At 43.3% G+C, this 19,802-nt stretch overlaps 2 protein-coding genes across 6 annotated transcripts in view; one reads left to right on the top strand and one right to left on the bottom strand.

The window, feature by feature from the left end:
* Mta3 (metastasis associated 1 family member 3) overlaps positions 1–19,802 on the top strand; it is a 186,210-nt gene that overhangs the window by 103,323 nt on the left and 63,085 nt on the right. For all 5 annotated transcript variants that reach the window (XM_060363670.1, XM_060363673.1, XM_060363654.1 and 2 more), the window contains exons 5-7: positions 8,408–8,471; positions 10,192–10,309; positions 16,574–16,676. In XM_060363670.1, coding sequence (XP_060219653.1) covers positions 8,408–8,471; positions 10,192–10,309; positions 16,574–16,676 — 285 coding nt within the window. The remainder of the gene's footprint in view (positions 1–8,407; positions 8,472–10,191; positions 10,310–16,573; positions 16,677–19,802) is intronic.
* On the bottom strand, positions 18,798–19,757 carry LOC132657109 (ubiquitin-conjugating enzyme E2 L3-like). The gene is made up of 2 exons (XM_060393330.1): positions 19,719–19,757; positions 18,798–19,166 (listed from the first exon to the last, which is right to left on the bottom strand). Exons 1-2 carry the CDS (start codon positions 19,755–19,757, stop codon positions 18,801–18,803), a joined length of 405 nt encoding a protein of 134 aa, XP_060249313.1. The 3' UTR covers positions 18,798–18,800.

Raw genomic sequence — 19,802 nt, 5'->3', positions numbered from 1 at the left:
TTGTCTTTTGGGGTTCTCAAACTGGGCAGAACAGTGTATGTTTGGGTGGAGGAGAGACAGAGGGACAGAGAGACAGACAGACAAATATGAGACACTGGGCCTGATTTGGGCTTTTGAAACCTCAAAGCCCACCCCGAGTGACATACTTCCTCCAACAAGGCCACACCTCCTAATCCTCAAGTGATGCCACTCCCTGATAATGAAGCATTCAAATATAATGAGCCTATGGGGCCATCTTTATTCAAATCATCACATGCTATTTGGGTGTCTTGTTTTGGGGGTTTGGTTGGCCCTTTTCTGCTGCCTAGAGAACCATCAGTTGATAGCAGTATGAAGTGCTGGTGATCTAGGATCACACTGTTCTTCTTTGTAAAGTCACTGGAAAAGTTCTATGAAGAAAAACTTCCTTTGTTAAGTATTTGATTGTGTTGGCATTTCAACAAAACTCAATTACTTTTATGATTAGAAAATGAAAATGAGCACTAGTTCCTCTTATTCAAAACCAGATGAGGGGCTGGGAACATAGCTCAGTGTGTGCAAGACCTTGGGCTCCATGCCACACTCCAACCTGAAACCCCCAGCCAGACAACTAGTGGTAATTCCCAAGGGACCAGTGCGCTCGGGCTGCCTGTCTGTGGGCCACTCTCTAACCTGCATCTTCTACCATAGAGCACGAGGTACTCCTTCCCTTTTCCTTTGGGGTGTGTATCCTTTAATTCTTGGATCTGAGTGGAAAGTGCCATTTCCCTGTTGATTGATGTGCTCTGCTTAGCCTCTTCTGTTTCAGTACTTTTCTGAAATATTTCATCTGCTGATGGAACCCTGGGTTTCGATTCACAGTTGTTTGAGGCCTTTTATTTGAATTCTCTTGCTATTACTTTAAAGGCATCTCAGAAAACCCTCATGTGGGCTCTCCTGCCATTTACTGTTTAATTCATTTCTATTGTGTTGATACTCCAAAACACTCCTACTCCTATCCCATTGGGATGCCTGAAACTTATTTCATTCAGGCCAGTGAATTAAATTATTTTACAGTAGGCATGGGTGTAGCTGAACATGTTTCTGAGGCTCTGGGTTAAATATATATTTATTTACTATATATTATTTATTTAATATATTTTATAGAGAGAGATATAATATCTCTCCATATATACAGAAAGAGAGAGACAGAGACAGAGAGAGATATGGAGAGACAGAGAAAGAGATGGAGAAGAGGGAGAGAGAGAGGAGAGATTTACTATTTTGGGACTTCTCCTTTTTGAAAATCCATGTGACTCAATTTACTCAGCATGGGTAAAACATTTTCATGCCTAGAACAATAAATGTTTGAAGACAGAAGTTTTCTTTAGGTGGCTGTATATATGGAAGCTACTAAATAATTGAAATTCTATAAATAAATAAAATGTTTTAAATATTCTGCATAGCTGTAGTTAGTAGATAGGGCTTGCTGGGTAGAGTGGATGGAAATGGGCAGTAAGGAGGAGTTTTAGGTGCTTTTGTAACCCGGAACTCAAAGACAGGTGATAAACTAGCCCTTTTATACGTTAAGATCACAGGAAACTGATAAGCCTCTCCACCTCTCAAAAATGGACACTTTCATTTTTGGCAAGGTTGGGGTATGTGATAAATGGACAGGTGTTGACTTAGATTTTTCACCAAAACTACTTTATTTAGGCTTCTTAAAAAACTCCCTCCCAGTGCCTTCCCCCCCTCTCCCTCCTTAGATAGGAGATTCACAGGGAAAAGGGCCGTGGACCTCTTTTATGTACTTCCTGCTGATTAGGGTCGATGGGTCTGTAGGGGATTACCAAACTCAGCTGTTAGGCTACCAGCAGTCCAGTCTAAAGGCCACCACTAAGCCGCAACTCAAATCAGCACCACAAGTCAGGGCAACCTGCAAGACTCAGTTGGATTGCCCCAAGAAGTTCTCTGGAATGTTTCTCTCTGCAAAATTAAGTGTTGAGACATGAAGATCAGCACAGTGATGTTGATCCAAAAATCGAAGTCTCACTGTGCGCGTGCGCCTATATCTCTTCCCTCCTCAAAGTCCACCCAGGGACTTTCTCAGCTGGCCACACCAGCCACGCCCCTTGTACAAGAGAGCTCACAGCAAAGCATCATGTGCCCAGATTGCAGCAAAACATCACTTGAGAAAACTGAGTTTAAAAAGAAACCAGAAACTTCCACTTCAGACAGGGTTCAGAAATAAAAATAAAATGGATGCAGAATAATAATGATATCTCACTTTTGCAGAGCCCATCGTTGTTTCTAGATTCTTCTGAAAAGGTCCATAAACACTTTGCTGAAGCAGAAGCAATGAAGGCTGAGCAGTCTGTGACCCTTGTTAGCAGTTCTCTGTGATGCTGTTATGCTGTGCCCTCTCCCAGCACCACCCCAGCGCCATGGAATGGAACCCAGGCCTCGTGCTTGCTCAGCAGTCACTGTGCCGTTGAGCCACACGTCTGGCCTTGCCACATTTCTTCTTCCAGTACTGGAGATTAGTCCTGGGTTGTTGCACATGCCAGACATGCACTGTACACCCAGCTAGAGCCCCTGCACTTTTTACTTTTCCCTTGACACAGGATCTTGCTGGAACTCACTCTCCAGCCTAGAAAGTCTTGAACTTAAGACAGGGTTTCTCTGTGTAGTTCTCTAGCCATTCTGGAACTCTTTTTGTAGACCAGGCTGGCCTTGAACTTACAGAGATCTGCCTGCCTCTGCCTCCTGAGTGTCAGGATGAAAGGTGTGCACCACCATGCCTGGCTTTTGCTCATTATTTTCAGAAATTAGATTTTTTTTTCAAGTTTCTTTGTAATCTGCAAGTAAAAATTGAATTAGCCAAAAGGATGACATCAGTGGCTGTAAGTAGTGCTTCCGGGTTCTGGACTCAGGCACATACCTGCACATACATACACCAACACATACACACACACACACACACACACACACAATTTTTTAAGTTAAAAATAGTATTTTCCTTTAAAAATAATTTTAGCATGATTAAGTTACTTAGTGCACTTAATTCTGCTCTTAGTATTATCAGCAGAAGGGACCTGAGTGGGGAAATCACACCATGGCTTATATATTTAAGTCCTTCCCTTAATCTTTGCTTTTCCCCTTCTTTGTAAGGCCTCATGCACACTGCGTAGGCATTCTAGCACAGGTTTATTCTCAGTCCCTAGCATGCTTTTCTTAGAAAAAAATTGATTAAATTTTTTATACAACTTTTTTTTCCCCCAAGGGTTTTTTTTACCCAGTTTCTCTGTGTAGCCTTGGCTGTCCTGGGCTCATTTTGTAGACCAGGCTGTCCTTGAGCTCACAGGGATCCACCTGCCTCTGCCTCTCCGAATGCTGGGGTTATAGGTGTGCACCGTGTTGCCTGGCCTGTAACATATTTTGATCATAGTCTTTCCCAGCTCTTTTCAGATCCTTCCTACCCACTCACCCACCCTACTTAATTTCTCTCTTTTCCCCTTCCTCTCAGAAATAAGAACAACAAAAACAACAAAACAAATATCAAAACAGACAAACTTAAAAAAAGTATCAGTGAGAACAAAAACTCCCCAAGCCCCCCCAAATAAACAGACAAACAAAAGAACAACATAAAGGCCTGGGTGGACATGGGGTCTGCTCTGCAGTGTGGTTGATACACCCAGTGACACCCCATTGGAGAACACAGACCTTCCCTTTCCCAGCAGGCATCAATTGCAAATGGCAATTGGTTAAAGTGGGACCCTGTGTCCGTTTCTCTTTCTCAGTGTCGGGATTTTGTCCGGTCTGAACCTATGCAGGTCTGGTGTGTGCTGTCCCGGTCTCTGAGAGTTCATATGTGCGTCAGGCCTGCTGTGTCTGCAGTCACCCACCACCGGTGGTTCTCACAGTCTTGGGCAGGTGCGGGCGGAAGGCTGGTGGGCACACTCCCACCTTAAGGACTGATGTCTGTTTTTCCCCATCTGCATCTTGGTGTGGAGGAGCACAGTCTGTTCTGTGCGATGTTCACTGTCCTGATGTTGTATGTTTTCTGTGGAGCTCTCCAGCTTTTCCTGCTGTTAGCATGATGCATCTGTCATGTGACCTCGGGCGGAGCTTTCCTATACTTTCTCTGAAACTTCCAAGTCCTCTTATGAAAGGGGACAGGGCTCTAGAGGAGGGCTCTCCTTCTCTGTGACAGCTTCTTTTCGTCTTGTTACGAAGTCTGTAGTCTTCTTATGCCGTTGCCACTGCTTGCTGTTCTCTCTTATTTACAAAATCCCCTGACATTAAATCTAAGCTTCAACCTTCTTCTCTTGGCTTTTTAAATCCTTTATTTAACACTTTCTCAAGCAGTGTTGAGGTTTCTTCCCAGTGCCATTGTTTGTTTTTATTTTTGTTGATACAACGTTTCAATTACCCAGGCTAGGCTTGACCTCCTTAGGTAGCCAAAGATGACTTTCCGGTTCTCCTACCCCTACCTCCCAAGTCATGGGACTTTAGGCTGGCATTGCCACTCCAGTTTATGAAGTGCTAGAGATCAAAACCCAGGGCTTCGTGAACACTAGGCAAGGACTCTTCTTTTTTTTCTTTTCTTTTTTTTTTAAAGATTTATTTATTTATATGTACATTGGTGTTTTGCCTGCACGTATGTCTGTGTGAAGGTGGCAATCCCTTGTATCTGGAGTTACAGACAGTTGTGAGCTGTCATGTGGTGCTGGGAATTGAACTCAGGTCTTCTGGAAGAGCAGCCAGTGCTCTTAACTGCCGAGCAATCTCTCTAGCCCCAAGAGCTTTTTCACCTGGGCTGTATCTTCAGCTTCTCAAATCCCCTTCTTTTAATTCTTGTTAACATCCATTAAAGTATTACAACAGAAAAAAAATTATTACATCAGAAAATAAGTATTTGAATAGAAATGTATAGAAGTATCTATTTCTCTTTTTTGTTCCATTCTTTTTTTTTTTGTAATCTAAAAACCTACAATATCACACTCTTTACTTGGATAAGCACTCTCTAAAACATTTGGGCTTATTTACCCCTGCATGTAGAACAGTGGCTCTCAATTGACCTCTCACAGAATATTACATAGACCTGAATAGTTTTGTTTGTCGCAGTGGGGCACTGCTTTTATCCAGGGGTAAAGCTGGCAGTAGCTGTTTCCCATAACACAGGCCCAGCAGCAAAGACTCACCTATTCCCAAATGCCAGTCAATGGTGCCACGCCCAAGAAAGCTGATGCAGAATTAGCCATTCAGTGTGTGTGTGTGTGTGTGTGTGTGTGTGTGTGTAGGCCTGCCTGTGTGTATATGTGTGGGTGTGTGATGTAAACTTATCTACATGTACCTGTGCAGTTTACCTGCTCAGATCCTTCCTTTAGTTTTAACTTAATTTTTTTAAAAAAAAATCACATACTATTCATTTACCTGGTCTTGATTCAGCCTTGGTAAGTGGAATCAATCAAGAAAATTGTCTATTTCATTTAGATTTTCAAATTTTGTTGTGTATAGGCTTTTGAAGTAAGACCTAGTGATTGTGTGCTCAACCATGTTTGAAGCAGCTTTATTTGTAATAGCCAGAACCTGGAAACAACCCAGATGTCCCTCCATTGAGGAATGGATACAGAAACTGTGGTACATTTACACAATGGAATACTACTCAGCAATTAAAAACAAGGAAATCATGAAATTTTCAGGCAAATGGTAGGAACAAGAAAAGATCATCCTGAGTGAGGTATCCCAGAAGCAGAAAGACACACTTGGTATATACTCACTCATAAGTGAATATTAGACATATAATATAGGATAATCATACTAAAGTCTGTGCACCTAAAGAAGCTAAGCAAAAAGGAGGACCCAGGGTAAGATGGTCAATCCTCACTCAGAAAGACAAGTGGGACAGGCATCAGAAGAGGGAGAAAACAGGGAACAGGACAGGATCCTACCACAGAGGGCCTCAGAAAGACTGTGTTCAGCAGGGTATCTAAGCAGATGCTGAGACTCATAGCCAAACTTTGGGCAGAGTGCAGGGAATCATATGAAAGAAGGGGGAGATAGAAAGACCTGGAAGGGATAAGTAGCTCCACAACGAGAGCAATGGAACCAAAAAATCTGGGCACAGGAGTCTTTTCTGAGACTGATACTCCAAGGACCATTCATGGAGATAACCTAGAACCCCTCACAGATGTAGCCCATGGCAGCTCAGTATCCAAGTGGGTTCCCTAGCAAGGGGAATAGGGACTGTCTCTGATATGAACTCAGTCATGTCAGAGGGGCTGGCTCTTTGATCACTTCCCCCTGAGGGGGCGGGCAGTCTTACCAGGCCACAGAGGAAGACAATGCAGCCAGTTCTGATGGGACCTGATAGACTAGAGTCAGATGGAAGGGGAGGAGGACCTCCCCTATCAGTGGACTGGGGGAGGGCCATGGGAGAAGAGGGAAGGTGGGTTTGGGAGGGGGTTACAGCTGGGATACAAAGTGAATAAATTATAATAAATAAAAAATTAAAAAATATTAAATAAAAAAAAATCACACACATGCCCCATGATATTCTTGATTCTCATTCTGTACTCATTTTCAGGTCCTCTGCAAGTGGCTTCCACACCCTTTCCCTGTTCTAGTCTGTTCTCTTCCTTCGTTTTTGAGGCACGGTTTCAAAACACACAATGGCCCAGTATATTTAGTTTCTTTTCTGTAACTGCGATAAAATGCCAGAGCTACAGCATCTCATAGAAGAAAGAATTTACTTGGGCTTATGGTTCCAGAGGGATAAGAGTCCACTATGGCAGAGAGGCATGGCAGCAACCTGCAGACACTGTAGCAGGAGCAGGAAGCTGAGAACTCAAGTCTCCAGTTGCAAACAGGAAGCAGGGAGAGGGAACTGGAAGGGGAAAGAAGCTGTAATCTGAAAGCCTGGGCCCCCAGTGATGTTTCCAGCAGCAAGGCTGTCCACCTAAGTTCCCACGAACTGGGAAACAAGTGTTCAGATACCCAAGCCTTGGGGCCATTTCCAGGGAGATCTGGAACTGACTGTGAAGCTCAGCTGGCTGTAAGCTTGTGATCCATCCTTAAGAGTCCCAAGTGCTAGAATTACAAGGGTGATGCACTATTCCTAGTTCGAAGAAACAAATTTAAGGGAACTTTTGAAAAGAAAGCAAAGTAAATTAACAAAACAAAAAAGAGGGGTGGGGGGAAGGTGTCCTTCCATCCCCCCAGGATCTTAGAAAATGTCACTTAAAAGTTTTACATTGTATTATTATTATTGTTGTTGTTATTTTGAGACAGACTCTCGCTCTGTAGCCTAGACCTTGCAGAGAGCTGTTTGCCTTTGCTGCCTGAGTGCTGGGATTAAGGGTGTGCACTGCTGTGCCCACTCAGAAAGCTGTTACTTTCTAAAATGTTTTAGCATTTTTAGTTGTGGTATTTATTTTGCTTCTAGTTTTTTTTTTTTTTCTTTGACTCATACTTCACGGTAGTAATCCATGAGCAAGACAGGATGGTCTTGTTTCTGGTCTGTGTATATGATGTTTGTGGATGTGATGTTTGGTGCTTATTGTGGCTTAGAGTAAAAATTTTAAGCCACTAGAGAATAATTTTGAAAGTATTCGTCATACATCCTTCTACCTTGGATAACCTTGGTTTTTCTCAGAGCTAGCGTTTTAATAGATTTTCAGCCAGGCATGGTGGTATACACCTTTAATTTCATCACAGGCAGATCTGTATCTGTGAGTTCAAGAATAGCCAGGGCCGCATAGTGAGACCTGTCTCAAAAAAAAAAAAAAGAAAGAAAGAAAGAAAGAAAGAAAGAAAGAAAGAAAGAAAAGAAAAAGAATTCTCATTTCTCAAGTCCCGCTGGGGCTACAGTCTGAGGCGCCAGACCTCAAGGTCCATGAGTGTGTAACTCTTTACTTTGCCCCTTGTTCTATGGTGGTTATTTGTGTTTAAAATTGAGCTAGCTGTTAAAGCAGTTCCAGTAAAGGTAAGTTGGTTATACTCTTATATGACTGTACAATATTTCCAAGTTCTCATACTGAGAGGCCTAACTCTTATTTTATCTGCTGGTTTATATGAGGATGATCAAAGACCCCTTGTGTGTGCTTTCACCTTAATGCTTTTATAGATTGAGAGTCACACTGTTAGCCTGAAGGCTTCATTGAGTTCTTTTCTTTTGTGGTGACTAATTAGGAAGAGCCTGCAGAGTGTCAGTTGTAATGATTTGCTATCTAGTAAGATCGCTGGAACTGGCTGGCCTCTATAAATGCCTGTAAATGCAGCTTTATTGTACAGGTTACTGAGACTAGGACCGTAGAGCTGGTGTGGAGAGTTTAAATATGTCCCTCCCTGCCATCTAGGTGTTCATCTACCCTTGAAGTCTGAGAGTTGCAGGCGTGCGTGATCACTGTGATGTAATGCCTGTCATGTGTTCTTGTCCTTTAAACAGGGGGAAATGCAGCGTGGCTCTGCTGAACGAGACAGAATCAGTGTTGTCATACCTTGATAAAGAGGTAATTTGTAGCCTTTCACTTTGTGTTTTCTCCCCATTACTCCATATGACATTCACACCTTGAACTCTATTTCCTCTTGTGCCGTCCTGGCAAGAGGGCATGGCCCAAGTGCATTTGGCAGTCACATTGTCCTGGCTGAAGTCAACAAAGGCAGTGGCTCTTTGCCACTTGCCAGTGAGAGGCTCCGGATGGAGATGGGGATGTTTATCTCTGGTTCTTGTTCCTTCTCCCTGTGGTCTTCTGAGTAAATGGCTCACACTGCAGTGGCTCTGCAGAATTCATAAGAATTGGTGGCCAGGTCACCGTGCTTATTAACTCTTGGCCACTGCTTATTAACTCTTTTTGTTCTGTTTTTAAAAGTTAATTTATTATTATTATATGTGCATGTGCCTGCACTCATGCTCATGTGTGTGATGGGTGGGTGGGGTGGACATAGATTCCACAGATGGAGGTCACAGGACAACTTGGAGGAGGCAGTTCTCTCTGTCTACCTTCTGATGTAGGCTGCAGGGGTCAAACTCAGGTTAATAGTCTCAGACTATAAGCACCCTTACCCTCTGAGTTGTCTTGCTGGCACTACTGAGCCTCTGAAGGAACGAGTGGGATGTTTTAATGTTGGTTGGTGGTAATGATGTGTTTAGTTACGCTTGTGTCTGTCTTTATATAAATGACTGTACATTACAATTGAGAAGAAAATGACAGAATTATAATAATTATTTTGGGATTTGTATAGTGATAGTAGCAAACCACATGTCAGGGGGCTACAGAGATGGCTCGGTGGCTAAGAGCACTTAGTGCTCTTGTAAAGGACGTGGGTTGAGTTGTCAGCACCCACGTGGCAGCTCACAACCATCTGCAACTCCAGTTCCAGGGGATCTGGTGCCCTTTCCTGTCCTCTGTGGGCACCAGGCGTGCATGGGTGCACAGATATAAGTGCAGGCTGACACTGATACACACAAAATAAAAACAAACAAATCAAAAATAAACTGCATGTAAGTTCCACGCTTATATATTTAGTCAATATGTGGGGCTTTTGTTTGCTTGTTTTGTTTTGAGTCAGGTCTCACTACGTATCCCTGACTGGCCTGGAACTCAGAGACCCACTTGCTTTGTCTCCTGAGGGCTGGGACTAAAGCTGTGCATCCTCACACCCCAGCTTTATTTTAGTTTTTGAAACAGGGTTTTGCTGTGTAGCTCAGACTGACCTCAAAAGACCCTGCTGCCTCAGCTGCCCTGCTAGCCAGCCCTGCTAGCTTGCAAAACTCCGCTTCAGAGAAGTTAATGGCTTTCTTCTATAGTAAAACAAATTATAAAATTTTATATTTTTCTTAAGGTTATTTGTATTGGCTTTGTATAATTTTGTGCGCGTGTGCATGATGACAGTATTGCCATGTCCCCCTTAAAGATTAATTTATTCAACTGGGTGGTGGCAGTGTAGGCCTTTCATCCCAGCACTTGGCAGGCAGAGACAGGCACATCTCTCTGAGTTCAAGCCAGCCTGGTCTGCAGAGAGAGTTCTAGGACAGCCAGGGCTACACAGAGAAACCCTGTCTTGAAAAACCATACACATAAAAAAAGATTAATTTATTCATTAAAGTGAAATTTTATGTACTCAGAAGTTAAATTTATATGTTTCACTATTGCGATATTGATTTGATTGCTTTACAAAAAGTAAAAGGAATTCAGCTTACTTAGGTGTTTTTCTGTCTTTTTCTTCTAGGATACCTTCTTTTACTCACTGGTGTATGATCCTTCAGTGAAAACATTATTAGCAGACAAAGGTGAAATCCGAGTGGGCCCAAAGTACCAAGCCGACATTCCAGACATGCTACCAGAAGGTATGTGTGCTTTGGGCTCAAGTCCTGGGAGAGTGGTGTCTTAAACACGATGGTTCCTGTCCTCATGAAAGAAGAAGTGTAAATGGAGAGTTTAAAAGTTTGAGCCTTCCGATTTTAGAACCATAAGTATCAGAGAATAATCTATTTTCCAGTTCCACTCCTTCATGATACCATGGCATGTTTGTTTGTTTGTTTTTATGGGTGTGTATATGTGTGTGTGAGTGACTGTGTGTGTGTATGTGTATTCTTGAATGTGCTTGCGTGTGTGTTTGTGTGTTTATGGTGTGTTAGTGTGCATGTGTGGTGTGTGTTAGTGTGTATGTGTATGTGTGTTCCACACACTAACGAGTCTGAGTGTGGGACAGGGCAGGCCAGTGGTCAGCGTTGGGTAGGGTGTCTGTCACCTTATCTTTTGAGACAGGGTCTTCCACTGGACTGCCTGGCAGGGACCAGGGGTCACCCCACCCCGACCCTCCTCCTAGAGCTGCATTACTAGCATGCACTGCTGTGCGCCGCTTCTTTTTCATATGGATGCTGGGGATAAAAGTGAGATCCTGTGTTTGTGTGGCAAGCGCTTCACCTGCTGAGCCGCCTCACGGGCTCTGCAGCTGGTTCAAGCTTTACATGTTAGTGTTGTGACAGGTGTGGTTGCACACGCCTGTAAGCACTTGGGAGGCAGCAGCAGGCTCATCTGTTTTTGAGGTTAGCCTGGTCTACAGAGTGAGTTCCAGGCCAACCTAGCCACGGCTACATAGACCCTGTCTCAAAAAACAACAACAAAAACAAAAAACCCCAAAACTTAAAAGCTTTGTTAGTGTTGTTGAACTCCGAGTTAATGTGAAATTCCTATTAGTTCATCTTCTCCCTTTCCTTCTCTGTACCCCCCACCCCAACCCCTGGATCAGGGCCTGATATGTACCAGGCAAGTGCTCTGTAACTGAGGTATATTCCCAGCCTCTGTCTGGAGATTCACAAATGCCTTTAAGCTGTCTAGCTCGGGGAAAATGGAATCTAGTGAGCAGTTCCATTTTGGTGGGAATTTGGCTCTTCTGTTATAGTTCATATAACTGAGAGAGTTACTATTTTACAAAACAAACTTTATTAGATTTATCTCTATGTGTATATATGGACCATGTGAGTTTATGTCACATGTATGTGGGTACCTGAGGGGTCCAGAAAAAGGCAAAGGGTCCCCTGGAACTGGAGTTACAGGTGATTTTTGTGAGGGATCTGATATAGATCCTGGGAACTAACTCAGGCTTACCCACTGAGCCATCTCTACCCCAAAGTTTGATTATTAAGCAAATCTTCCTGGAAAGATGTACTTAAGATGTACTTTCTTTTATTTTTGCTTGGCTTATTTTTAAAGTCATTACTAGTTACCTTTTTTTTTTTTTTTTTTTCCAGTCAGGGTTTCTCTGTGTAGCTCTGGCTGTCCTGGAACTTGATCTGTGCTCTGTGGACCAGATTGGTCTAGAGCAATGAAAAATTTTAAATGGCATTTTTCTTTAAGAGCTATAAATGTGATATTTTTAAAATGAAAGGTAAACACTAGGATTTTAAGAAAGAAGTTTATGAAATGTTTAGCTGTTAAGTGGTTAAACTACGATGACCCTAGATTCCCAAACTGGGTAAAATCTGGCTAATGGTCTAAATTATAGTCTTGGGAAATAGTTCAACCTGTCTGACTTAACTTTTATCTCTTTAAAGAAAGTATGTGGGGAGCTCAGTGATTAAGAGCCTGGCCTTTGCTGGCTGGTGGTGGCACACACCTTTAATCCCAGCACTCAGGGAGTCAGAGGCAGGTGAATCTCTGAGTTGGAGGCCAGCCTGGTCTACAAATTAAGTTCTAGACAGCCAGGGCTACACAGAGAAACCCTGTCTCAAAACAAACAAAACAAAACAATATATTACATTTTTATTTTGTGTATGGATGTGTGTGCATGTGTGTGTGTGTGTGTGCATGTGTGTGTGTACACGTGTGCCGAAGCGGCCTATGGAGGTCAGAGAACAGCTTCCATCATATAGATCCAGGGGATTCGAATTCAGGTTGTCAGGCTTGGATGCCTGTGACTTTACCTGTGGCCATCTCACTGGCCCACCATTCCGTTTAAAAAGTCAGAAATGAAGAAACGTTTGGATTCCTACTGCGGCCTCCCAGTTTCTTCTCATTTCTTCCGGGGCTCCTGGCTGGGTGCATGGATTAAAGAACCTCCTTTCTAGCTAATACTTGGAAGGGGAAAGCAGCCTAAGCATTAAGAGTAGCTGTATAAAGTCATGAACATGAGCCTGGGGCGTTGTGTGGATGTAACCCAGCGCTTGGGAGGCTGAGGCAAGAAGGTTGTTGAATTCTGTCCCGAATTACATGGCAAGGCTATGTCTTGAAAAATAAAAAGCAACAGACAAACAACAAGAACAAAACAAACTGCAGGCACTGCCCCTGCACAAGCAGCTGTATGCAGCTTAGCGCCAGGTTGCAGGGCAAATGAACAGTACAGCGCCACATTAGAGAACAAGCGTTCAGGACGCGCTTCGATTCGAGCTCACCAACCCTGCTGACTGCAGGGCAAATGAACAGTACTGTGCCACATTAGAGAACAAGCATTCAGGACGCGCTTCAATTCGAGCTCACTAGCCTGCTGACAATCTTCCGTGGGGGCGTTTCTGACCAGTGGCCAGATCACCATTTGCGTTGGCGTGGGAGGCAGACCTGGGATGATGTTCTGGGTAGGTGGCAGCAACAGCTTGCCAGAACCTGGTACAGGCTTGCTGGCTTGTTTTGTGAGGGTGTCCTGGATTCTAAATGGGTGTGTCGGTCTAGGATTCACTTATGGCTCCCTCTCCCTTAACAAGCACTTCAGATCTGAAATGTGAGTGTGTAGCTTGTAAATGAAGGTAAAGATTAGATGTCAGATGTTTCAGTAAATTCAAATAGATCACCTACTGTGAGTTTTCCAGAGAAGAATATGTCTTGTGGGAAATTTTAAATTATTATTTAAATGTCTTACAACACTACAGAGTTCTAAGAAAGAAGTTTATTCTATATAGGAAATGTTTAACTGTTAAGTGGTTAAGTCTAGATTGACTCTAGATTCCCAGATTAGGTAAAATTTGGCTAATAGGTCTTAATTTTAATCTTGGGAAATAGTTCAACCCGTCTGACTTAACTCTTTTTTTTATCTTTTTAAAGAAAGAGTATGTGGGGGGCAGAGTGGTTAAGAGCACTGGCTACTCTCCAGAGAACCCAGGTTCAATTCCCAGCACCGGCATGGCAGCTCACAACTGTTTGAACCTCCAGTATCTGACACCCTCACACAGATATACATGCAGGCAAAACACCTATGTACCATAAAAATAAGTAAATTATGAAAGGAAGAAAGGAAGGAGGGAGGGAGGGAGGGAGGGAGGGAGGAAAGGAAGGAAGGAAGGAAGGAAGGAAGGAAGGAAGGAAGGAAGGAAGGAAGGAAGGAAGGAAGGAAGGAAGGTGGTAGTGGTGGCACAGGCCTTTAATCCTGGCACTCTGGAGACAGAGGCAGGCAGATCTCTGAGTCTGAGGCCAGCCTGGTCTACAGAATGGGTTCCAGGACAGCCATGGCTACACATAGAAACAATGTCTCAAGGGGAAAATAAATACATACATACATACATACATACATTAAAATATCTGCCTTGGATTAAAGAGTGCTGGGATTAAAGGTGTGTGCCACCACCTTCAAGGAGGGGCTGTGTTTTGAGGGCTAGAGAATTCGTTTGTGCATAATTTGTTATGATTGGCTCCCTGGGTGCGGTGACACATGCCTGTAATCCAGCACTCAGGGTGGTAGAGGCAGGTAGGTCTCTGTGAGTTCAAGGCCAGCTTGGTCTACAAAGTGAGTCCAGGACAATCAAGGGCTAAAACCAAACAAACAAAAACCAAGACTGGCTCACCTGTAGTCATGAAACAAGAAAATCTTGGCAGATAGAGTAGGACTGGTGTCGGACCCTGCAGACTTCCCTCAGTGCTCAGAGAGACATGAGAGTTTAGAAGGAGAAGAGGGAATTCCAGAGGAGCCCTTCCATCCAGCGCAGTCTCCAGGAGCCTGATCTCCCATCTTCAAAGGCTGCTGCAGTGCTCTGCTATGGAAGAGCCATTTGGGAGGCTTAGCTTCTAGATAAGCAACTATGCTTGCAAAAGGGAAATCACTCCTGCACCTTGGATTTGGTTTTTAATTCCACTGAAACTCTGTGCCAGAATGTCAGTGTTTAAGGCTCAGGGTTTAAGGAGATAAAGATCAACCAATCTTTGTGCTCCCCGCAAATGTCAGTGGAGCCTTCATTTTGGCAGGGTTTGAGTCTTTAGCTGCTCTGAGGACAAGTTCCCCAGATTGTGAAAGTTCTGTCAATTTTCCCCATAAACCTTGTTATTTTCTCCTCTCCCTCCCCACTCTGATGATTGAATGTGGGGCCTCACACATGCTAGACAAGAGTTCAGCCAATGAGCTATACCCTTAGCCCAAACATGTTGCTCTCAGTGGCTAATTTTGTAGAATGTAGAACTCAGGAACAGGAAAAAGGTGAAGCCTGCTGCCAGTTTGGAGTCCTAGTCTCCAGGAGAGACTTCACAGCTTGTTTTGTTTTTTATGAGCAAAAGCTCACTGTGTAGCCTTGGCTAGCCTGGAACTCAGAGATCCCCCTGCCCAGTGCTGGGATTAAAGGTATGTGCCAGCCTCACACAGTTTTAATTTGCAGGAGAGTTGGGAGAAGTGATGGGCAGGGCCGCACCTTGACCACACCCTTTCTTCCAGCACGTTTAATTTAACTCTAAGCAGATGCACACTGCAGACATGTGCAACAATAATTCTCAAAAACAGGGCAAGTTTATCCCTTAGGGAACCTTAGGCAATGCATAAAAGTTACTGTCATCTTGGTGAAGGAAGTATGGTAGGTAGGTGGTGGTCTGCAGGCACACCTTAGATAAAGTCCATTGATGCTGTCAGATGCAGGAGAATGCACAGAGTGCATTTAGCCCTAAGCCTCAAGTATCTATCTTGAGAAAGCCTGCTGTAATGGCTTCTTGGGACATTCTAAGTGTTCAGTTAGTGTCAGCTACTATTTATATGATTATAATACTTATATTTTCAAATATATTACTATATGCTATAGTATATATTTTATTTTTATTTTTTGAAACAGGGTCTCATTCAGTTTAGGTTGGTCTCTTCCTACCTTCATCTTCTAACTGCTGGCAAAACCACCAAGCCTGGTTTTATGTGGTATTGGGGCTTGAACTCGGCGTTACCCGTGTTAGCAAGCATGTAATCGGCTGAGCTATGTCCCAGTCCCTGTTTCTGTACTTTTATCAACTCTTTTTGTTGTGTTGGGGATCAAACTGAGCTCAACATTGGTTTGCTGTTGCTCTATATTAGAATCCATTCAGAGTTAATGCTATTTCTTCCTAGCTTAATACTATTTGATTTGTAGATTAATAAAATAATTTATCTGCTTCCAAAATTATGTTCTTATAAATTTATACTATGAGAGAGTTGTGCAAAACTGCTATCAGAAAGACTTAAAACTTCACTGTTTATTTATTGGAATCATCTTTCCTTTGGAAGTTCTAATGATTGTATAAATATACTGCCAATGTTGTTTGTATTTCTTATTTTTACTGTCACAAAGAATGTGATTTTTTTCTTATATTTTCTTTGGAATTCCACTGAGCTTTTTATATTTATATTTATGATGCTATTCTAGTAACTTATTACTCCTTTGATTCATATCAGCCGAAGCTTTTCGAGCAATATTCAACAAAATGGTGATAAATGACATCCTTGAGTGTTTCTAATTTAAATACAACATAAAAAACGCCAGGCAGCGGCAGCTGGTACAGCTAAGATGAATTTTATTTAGGAAGCAGTTATTTCCAGCTGTCCAGGAAGGGGCTTCCAGGATGTGTGGAATGGCCTTGGCCCCTCCACGTGGGAGCACCCTGGGTGCTCATAAGGAATAGTCTGTGTTTCTGAAAATCTTGAAATGGTTGGAGGATTAGTGCTATGTATAAACATTTCTGGGTTCGCCTTTCTCCAACTTTATGTGATAAAAAAGGTGGAAAGTTAGGCAGTCTTGTAGATTAGTTTTGCTGTTGCTGAGCTAGAGCCTCAGTGTGTTGTCCTGGGTGGCCCGGAACTCCCGGCTCTATCTGAGCATTTCTGACATGTTAGTGAGCACAGTCGCCAACCATACGCTGCATGTGAATAACAGCACTCCCTTTCCTTGTCTCGGCAGGAGACTCAGACGAGAGGGAACAGTCCAAACTGGAAGTTAAAGTTTGGGATCCCAATAGTCCACTTACCGACCGACAGATTGACCAGTTTTTAGTTGTAGCCCGGTGAGTATGCCGTTACCAAGTCAAGGCTTTTCCTGAAAGAACTTACACTTATGTACAGTTCCTTAAAAGAAGACTTTTATTTTATGTGTGTGAATATTTACCTGCCTGCCTGTATATGCTCTCCTGTTGCTTTTGGAGACCACATGAGGGTATCAGATCTCTTGGAACTAGAGTCACAGACAGTTATGAGTGCTGAGAACCAGTCCTGGCAGCAATCTCAGCCCCCATTTTCTTCCTTCCTTCTCTCCTTTCCTTTCTTCCTCTCCTCTCCATCCTCCCCCCCCCCCCTTTTTTTTTTAAGACAGGGTCTTACTGTGTAGCCTGCTGTTGGCTTTGAACTTAGATGCATCTATCTCTGCTTTCTGAGTACAGGATTAAAGTTGTATGCCACCGTGCCTGGTATATTTCCTTTCTTTATGTTCTAGCCTTCACCTGGTTAGTTGTATTCTACTTTTTCTAGTCCTGTGAGAAAACCCAATGTATAGTCACATTGTCCACTGAATAATGTCATTAATTTGTTATAAGTGAAAATATTTAATTAATTTAGAGAGTGAAAGCCAGAGCCAGGGCCTGTCGCCCAGAGTACTTGCCTAGCATGTACATCAACAGGCTCGGTCCTCAGCACTGCCAACAGCCTAAGCCAACAGCAACCAAGAGGACCCGCCTAACATAAATAAATCTCAATACTTGGTTGTTTTAAAGTGGAGGCACAGCGAGGAACTTGAACACCTGAATCCCAGATCTTTAATGGAAGAAATGCCCTTTAGTGCATTGCCAGACTCTAAACTGGATTGTTCAGGTGTCAGTGGGAATGTGCCACCTACTCCACGGGTGGCAGCACACACCTGTAATCCCAGTACGTGGGAGGTGAAGGAAGAGGGATTGGGAAATTGAAGCTAGCCTGTGGCAGTAGTGAGTCCGAGGCTAGCCTAGGCTACCCAAGACTGTCTCAAAACAAGACAAAAAACCAAGCACAAAATGAAGATGGGAGGGAGAAGAAGGGGAGAGCAGCTGTGTGAGGCTGCTGTTTGCATGGCTTCCCTGAGTGCTTGCTCACCTTGCTTCTTCCTGGGTTCTTTTCTGAAGCAATGAACGGGGGAAGGATTTTATTTTTATTTCTTCAATTATAAAAGTAAATGAGGCTTGTGGGGAAAACTGTCATAAAAGAGAAAGTGAATGAGATAAACATACCATTGTAATGCTAGATAAATTAGAAAAAACCCTCAGTGGGCATCAGCAAGCAAATGATGAGTGAATGAATTACACTCATACAATGGGATAGTATTTTACTGCACGATTAAAATGAGAGAGTTTGAACTTTGGGTAACAAAGAGATAAATTCTCAAATGCTGAATGAAGGTTTATGTGTATATACTATGTTCATTTATTTTAAAAGACCATGTAGTGTGCAAAACACTGTTTTATTTTATTAATGGTTACATAGTGTACATTATGGATAGAAGAGACCGTAACTAAATTTATCATGTTTACTGCCTCATGAGTCAGCCAAGGCAGAATATTAGAATCAGTTCAACCCACAATGGGCAGAAGGGTCTGTTATACTAGTTTTCTGTTGGAAGTAGTATTAGACTGTCTTTACACATCACCGTTTATAAGGACTGTCTCCGTGCAAGGTCACACCCTGGTGGTGGCCAAACACTTAGGGGTCCCTCTCCTTACAGCTTAGTAACTGGATGAAGGCATTAGCTGCACCTTGCTGGCCCGCAGCGGGCCAGTGGAGTGGGGGTGCTGAAGTGTCAGCAGTGGCCGTGGGCGTGGCCGTGGGCGTGGCCGTGGGCGTGGGCGTGGACGTGGCCCCGCCCTGCGCTCAGGAAAGTCTGGTGGTGGATTGTTGGGGAGGCCTGCAGTTTACATGCTGGCTTTTTTTTTTTCTTTCTCAAACTGCGGTGTGTTGTCCACGTATGTGAAACAATTTTTTAATCCTTCTTTACAGATTACCTAGACCACTTTTGATTAAGAAAACTGTAGAAAGTTAGTAACTGCCACAGGCGGACGCCAGGTGGTGGCACGTGTCAATTTTCCACAGAGTCCTGCTTTGCGGGGTATCTGAATGCACTGCTCGGGGTCTCTGCTCAAACTTGCTGGAATCACTCATGGCAGATTTTAGTCCACAGGTCGCTTTTCCCCATATTTCTTTGTAAACTCTTCAGCATTCTTACAGAATTTTTTACGGTCCTTAGAGTATTCTTCAGCTAGGTCAGCCCGGAGTGGGTGCTCGGGCTGGGGGTCGTTCACCAGTGCTATGAGGGACTGGATTACTTGGTCAGTCTTGGTGGCTGGCTTCCAGTTTTCAGCACTAATTACTGGCAGACAGACCTGCCCCTTCTCATCGATGTTAGGGTGGTAGATCTTTGTTTTAAATGTGATCTTGGGTGGTTTGAATGGATACTCTGCTGGAAAGTTGATTTCAATTCTGAAGGCCCCCTTATCATATGGAGGGTTGTCAGGAACAATAAGCCACAAGGGGATCTTTTTATAAAAAATGTTTAAGCACACAAACAAAACCCCCAAATACCAAATCTAAATACAAATTAAAATCAATTATTTTTAGTTTTTGGTTTTTTTGAAACAGAATCTCATTTTGAGAGTAATTAATTTATCTCATTTTTAAAAAACAATCACTTTTTAAAAAATTAATCTCATTTTAAGTAATTACTTTAAAATTAATTAATTAATTTTTAAGGTAATTTATTTATTTATCAGAATCTCATTGTCTATAGCCAGACTGTCCTCAGATTTGTAGCAGTCCTCCTGTCTCAGCTTCCTGGATGCCCAGCACTGTCCCAGTCACCTAACTGCAGCGGTATCCACTCCTCCCCTCACTTACACAGTGCTGGGACTTGACTTCAGGTCTACTAAGCAAGCGCTCTGCGGTTAGACCCCAGCCCTGCTGAGGGTTAGTGCGGGTGTGGGACACTCGGCAGTGTCTGGTCCACCTGTGGGAATATAAACTGGCACAGCTGCTGTGAGCAAGTGCTTGCTGTTGTCTCCCACACACGCTGTCCGGTTCACTGCCAATACCTCACGCAGGAGAGAAGCATCCAGGTACTGGAAGTGCATGCAAACGGCTTTACCAGCAGCCTGGAACTCAGAGAGCCTCCTGCC

The sequence above is a fragment of the Meriones unguiculatus genome, chromosome 1 (genome assembly GCF_030254825.1).
Source record: "Meriones unguiculatus strain TT.TT164.6M chromosome 1, Bangor_MerUng_6.1, whole genome shotgun sequence".
In the NCBI taxonomy this organism is placed as follows: domain Eukaryota; kingdom Metazoa; phylum Chordata; class Mammalia; order Rodentia; family Muridae; genus Meriones; species Meriones unguiculatus.
This window is presented reverse-complemented; position numbering and strand designations above follow the sequence as displayed.

Bases quoted from the DNA above. Each gene is read 5' to 3' on its own strand.
- LOC132657109 (XM_060393330.1), bottom strand. From the start codon at position 19,757: ATGCACTTCCAGTACCTGGATGCTTCTCTCCTGCGTGAG. The intron at 19,167-19,718 runs GTATTGGCAGTG...TTTTATAAAAAG, and splicing joins ATGCTTCTCTCCTGCGTGAG to ATCCCCTTGTGGCTTATTGT.